General features: G+C 44.3%; 1 protein-coding gene across 1 annotated transcript in view; it reads right to left on the bottom strand.

The window, feature by feature from the left end:
• Nucleotides 1-590: 590 nt before the first annotated feature.
• The window catches only part of LOC126121327 (serine protease inhibitor dipetalogastin-like), a 219,189-nt gene continuing 213,779 nt past the window's right edge, over nucleotides 591-6,000 (bottom strand). Inside the window, exon 9 of the mRNA XM_049915083.1 lies at nucleotides 591-802. Within this exon, the coding sequence (XP_049771040.1) occupies nucleotides 591-802 (212 nt within the window). The remainder of the gene's footprint in view (nucleotides 803-6,000) is intronic.

Genomic DNA, 6,000 nt, shown 5'->3' with positions numbered 1-6,000 from the left:
ACGAGAAGAAGCGATACCTAAGCTTCAAAGTATTACATTTTTCAGTTGCGGATCAGCCTGTGCATTTACAGCACACCATCACCTATTTATACTTGCCAAGACTAATGAAATTAGGAAATTTGTGGTAAGTTCCTATGGGACCAAACTGCTGAGGTCATCGGCCCATTGCCTTACACACTACTTAATCTAACTTAAATTAACTTACGCTAAGGACAACACACACCTATGCCCGAGGGAGGACTCGAATCTCCGACGGAGGGAACTGCGCCAACTGTGGCAAGGTCCCTAGACAACACGGCCACCCCGCGTCCGCGATATCCAGTCCTTGCTGTTTCCTCCTGCTGCAACAAAGAGTGTCACGTGATCCCAACGGGCGAGTCTTGTAACCACTAAAGAACTAGGCTTTACGGACACTACAAGCAGGACAGTGTTAAGTCTTGTATGGCAGATAACCAAGTCGCTGGTATATCGTCTAATCGCGGACGCCTCACTCGGCTGTGCCTTATGCGAAATATTAGAGGGCGCCCATGGCGCTTCCAGAGCTCCTCGGATCTGTCCGCAACATAACCGACTGGCGCCAGTGGCGGCTGCTAGCTGGCGGCGGCCTCGTCCGCCGGGTCGCCAGCCGCTGGAGCCGGCGGTGTCTGCGCGCCGGACCCCTCCTGCTCGTCGCCGCCTCCGCCACTGCCGCTGCCGGTGCTGCCCTCCTCTACGTCTTCGCCTTCTCCTTCTCCTGGCTCCTCCACTCCGGCGTCCTCATCATCCGACGGCAGGCAGACTCCTTTGTGCACAGCAGTCAGGTCTGCGAGCAGCGACCACAGCGTGTTAGTCGAAGAGACAACCATCCATAAATAAGGTAAAGAGCTGTACGACAAATTCTGTAACTCACATTGATGCTTTTTTATCACTAAACGCGCATCTGGCCAGAAATCTCTGACCTCTTTTCATTTCACTTCATTAATCACTACCGACTGTTTTGGACCGAAAAAAGAGGCGCAGTGGTGAAACACTGGTTTCGATTCTGGAGGATAACAGCTTTTAAAATCTCATTTAACTCCCTGAAAATAAATAGCGGAATAGTTCCCCTGAAATGGACCTGTCTGGATATTTGATTTACTTTTACATCCTCCTCCATCAAAGTAAGAGCATATGGACTATCAGACCAATTGTGTGATTGGATCGAAGAGTTCCTAGATAACAGAACGCAGCGTGTCATTCTCAATGGAGAGAAGTCTTCCGAAGTAAGAGTGATTTCAGGTGTGCCGCAGGGGAGTGTCGTAGGACCGTTGCTATTCACAATACACATAATGACCTAATGGATAACATTGGAAGTTCACTGAGGCTTTTTGCGGGTGATGCTGTGGTATATCGAAAGGTTGAAACAATGGAAAATTGTACTGAAATGCAGGAGGATCTGCAGCGAATTGACGCATGGTGCAGGGAATGGCAATTGAATCTCAATGTAGACAAGTGTAATGTGCTGCGTATACACAGAAAGAAAGATCCTTTATCATTTAGCTACAATACGGCAGGTCAGCAACTGGAAGCAGTTAATTCCATAAATTATCTGGGAGTACGCATTAGGATTGATTTAAAATGGAATGATCATATAAAGTTGATCGTCGGTAAAGCAGATGCCAGACTGAGATTCATTGGAAGAATCCTAAGCAAATGCAATCCGGAAACAAAGGAAGTAGGTTACAGTACGCTTGTTCGCCCACTGCTTGAATACTGCTCAGCAGTGTGGGATCCGTACCAGATATAGTCTGTCGGTAAACTGAAGAGCGAGCGAGCGAGTCCCCACTCTGCCTACCCAGCTACGTCACGAGGCGCTTCTACAGGCTGTTTCACAACTTACTACCGGTCCTGCCGCGGCGCGCGTTTTAAATCTTTGTCGACGCCGTGTACAGATACGTCCTGGCAGCGTTTATTTTTAAACAAATGCGTTAAGACCATAATGAATCCAAAAGACGATAGCTTCTTCCGAAGTACAACATTATAGAGTAAGTAATATTAACGTAGGAATGGAAGTCAGGATTCTGCTACAAATACAGAACCGAATGCCTGTTCATGTGAATGTATGTACCCTCTACTGCTATTCGCAAAACGAACCCCGTATGGTGCAATCAATCTGTAGAATTTACGCCTTGTTCTTACTTTATGTTTCTATTAAAAGCTAGAAATTTCCAGGTAAATCCCATTTTACGCTGTGTCTTACGTAAAACATCTTTCTGCCAAAGAAAACTGAATTTTTTTTTTGACGGCAGTAAGCAATGTCCATAATGTCGTCATTATTTTTTGGTTTATGTGGAAGTCCTCCATCGTTTGTCGAATGACCGATTTTGTGAAACTGCCTATAACGAAGAGTTTCCTCCCAAAATTATCAGTTTTCTTTCGTGGCGGTTCCAGTAAACCACGCGGTTTATTTTCGCGTTTCTTCCCTATGCGTCCTGTTGTGGCGAGGCTGACGTTTGCATAACTTGCAGCCCTCTGATTGGGACTGGTAATATTAGCCCACAGTTCTTTTGTGCCGCCTCTTTAACACATGATGTTGTAACATTACAGACAATCGAACGCTCGTTACTCCATTAATACCTCCTCTTCTCCATATTCTGCACATTTTATTGCAATGCAGGGCGATTATCCATCACTTCCGGATACCGAAGTATATCAGTAAGCATACAAAATTAACTGTCTGACATTGGCAATTAAGATCCCACGAACAGAACGACGTGTATCACTGCTCGCTGATCTACACCGCTAGGCAGGTAGCGGGCAACGGATTTTGGGTGCCCCTGTAGGCCAGTGGCAGGGTTCTTCTGGGAAAGGCCGCTTTCTCCACCAAAAGCACTGCTCGCTCTTCAGTTTACAGACAGACTATAGGCTTGATAGAAGAGATAGAGAAGATCCGACGGAGAGCAGCGCGCTTCGTTACAGGATCATTTAGTAATCGCGAAAGCGTTACGGAGATGATAGATAAACTCCAGTGGAAGACTCTGCAGGAGAGACGCTCAGTAGCCTGGTACGGGCTTTTGTTGAAGTTTCGAGAACATACCTTCACCGAGGAGTCAAGCAGTATATTGCTCCCTCCTACGTATATCTCGCGAAGAGGCCATGAGGATAAAATCAGAGAGATTAGAGCCCACACAGAGGCATACCGACAATCCTTCTTTCCTCGAACAATACGAGACTGGAATAGAAGGGAGAACCGATAGAGGTACTCAAGGTACCCTCCGCCACACACCGTCAGGTGGCTTGCGGAGTATGGATGTAGATGTAGATGTAGATCTCCGTCTCCAATGATCTGGTCGGTGACGGTATAATGCAATTGATCAAAGGCAAACTTTTATTTACTAATACACAAAACAATACATGCAATAATGTAGCACCCAAGCCATTAACATTTTTCACACAACATCAGTTACTGATTTTCATTTATGTAGAAAGAGATGTTAAAATATAATTATTTATGCACGAATGTAATTACGAGGGTAATCCCGAAAGTAAGGTCTCCTATTTTTTATAAGTACATAGACCTGTTTATTTCTACAATGGTTTACATCATTTTACAGCTTGAACATTTAGCTATTTTTCGACATAATCACCATTTCTGTCGATACATTTTTGTAGACGCTGTGGCAGTTTTTGTATGCGCATGTCATACCAGCTCGCCGCCATGCTGTTCAGAAAGAAAAGGACATAGTGATAGACATACCTGGGGTTGTGAAGCAGCTGAATGGGTTGAAAATAAATAAATCGCCAGGTCCTGATGGGATTCCATTTCGGTTTTACAGAGAGCACTCTACTGCATTGGCTCCTTACTTAGCTTGCATTTATCGCGAATCTCTTGCCCAACATTAAGTCCCGAGCGACTGGAAAAAAGCGCAGGTGACGCCTGTATATAAAAAGGTTAAAAGGACGGATCCTCAAAATTACAGACCAATATCCTTAACATCGGTTTGTTGCAGGATTCTCGAAAATATTCTCAGTTCGAATGTAATGAATTTCCTTGAGACAGAGATGATGCTGTCCATGCGTCAGCGCGGCTTTAGAAAGCATCGCTCCTGCGAAACGCAACTCGCACTTTTTTCACATGATATCTTGCGAACCATGCATGAAGGGTATCAGACGGATGCCATATTCCTTGACTTCCGGAAAGCGTTTGACTCGGTGCCACACTGCAGACTCCTAACTAAGGTACGAGCATATCGGATTGGTTCCCAAGTATGTGAGTGGCTCAAAGACTTCTTAAGTAATAGAACCCAGTACGTTGTCCTCGATGGTGAGTGTTCATCGGAGGTGAAGGTATCATCTGGAGTGCCCCAGGGAAGTGTGGTAGGTCCGCTGTTGTTTTCTATGTACATAAATGATCTTTCGGATAGGGTGGATAGCAATGTGCGGCTGTTTGCTGATGATGCTGTGGTGTACGGGAAGGTGTCGTCGTTGAGTGACTGTAGGAGGATACAAGATGACTTGGACAGGATTTGTGATTGGTGTAAAAAGTGGCAGCTAACTCTAAATATAGATAAATGTAAATTAATGCAGATGAATAGGAAAAAGAATCCCGTAATGTTTGAATACTATATTAGTAGTGTAGCGCCTGACACAGTCACGTCGATTAAATATTTGGGCGTAACACTGCAGAGAGATATGAAGTGGGACAAGCATGTACTGGCAGTTGTGGGGAAGGCGGATAGTCGTCTTCGGTTCATTGGTAGAATTTTGGGAAGATGTGGTTCAACTGTAAAGGAGACCGCTTATAAAACACTAATACGACCTATTCTTGAGTACTGCTCGAGCGTTTGGGATCCCTATCATGTCGCATTGAGGGAGGACATAGAAGCAATTCAGAGGCGGGCTGCTAGATTTGTTACTGGTAGGTTTGATCATCACGTGAGTGTTACGGAAATGCTTCAGGAGCTCGGGTGGGAGTCTCTGGAGGAAAGGAGGCGTTCTTTTCGTGAAGAGCTAGTGAGGAAATTTAGAGAACCAGCATCTGAGGCTGTCTGCAGTACAATTTTACTGCCGCCAACTTATATTTCGCGGAAAGACCACAAAGATAAGATAAGAGACATTAGGGCTCGTACAGAGGCATATAGGCAGTCATTTTTCCCTCGTTCTGTTTGGGAGTGGAACAGGGAGAGAAGATGCTAGTTGTGGTACGAGGTACCCTCCGCCACGCACCGTATGGTGGATTGCGGAGTATGTATGTAGATGTAGATGTAGATGCAGATGTAGAACCTCTTCTTTCACCTCGTCGTCGGAGCTGAATCGCTTTCCGGCCAAATGTTCTTTTAACCTGGAGAACAGGTCACTGGGCGCCAAGTCAGGACTATAGGGTGGGTGCGTGATTATGTTCCACTGAAACTATTGCAGGAGATCAACGATTTGCCGAGCGATGTGTGGGCGAGCGTTGTCATAGAGAATGTGTACATCCTTGCTCAAGATTCCTCCGGTTCTGAATTGCCCGTTTGAGTTTTTTCAGAGTCTCACAGTACTTGTCAGCGTTAATTGTGGTCCTAGCGATTCAGCTCCGACGACGAGGTGAAAGAAGAGGTTCATAATTTTCTGAACAGCATGGCGGGGAGCTGGTATGACATGGGCATACAAAATCTGCCACAGCGTCTACAAAAATGCATCGACAGAAATGGTGATTGTGTCGAAAAACAGTTAAATGTTCAATCTGTAAATTGATGTAAACCATTATAGAAATAAACAGGTCTATGTACTTATAAAAAATAGGAGACCTTACTTTTGGGATTACCCTCGTATTTATGTACGAATGTATTTTGGAAGAAATATCATAATACTAAAAAATTATCAAACAATTATTGTAATCTTGAAAACATCAGTAACAGTGATTATTATTATTGTTATTATTATTTTTGGTATTACTATTTTTACTATGTATTATTCTCTCTAATACTTACAGCATTAATTTTAAATGTAAAAATAATGAAATCAAAGTACTAAGATGTAAACGTATAACACTCAACTATG

Source organism: Schistocerca cancellata, chromosome 1 (assembly GCF_023864275.1).
Source record: "Schistocerca cancellata isolate TAMUIC-IGC-003103 chromosome 1, iqSchCanc2.1, whole genome shotgun sequence".
Taxonomy (NCBI): Eukaryota; Metazoa; Arthropoda; class Insecta; order Orthoptera; family Acrididae; genus Schistocerca; species Schistocerca cancellata.
The sequence above is the reverse complement of the archived record's forward strand: the minus strand, read 5'-3'. Positions and strand labels throughout refer to the sequence as shown.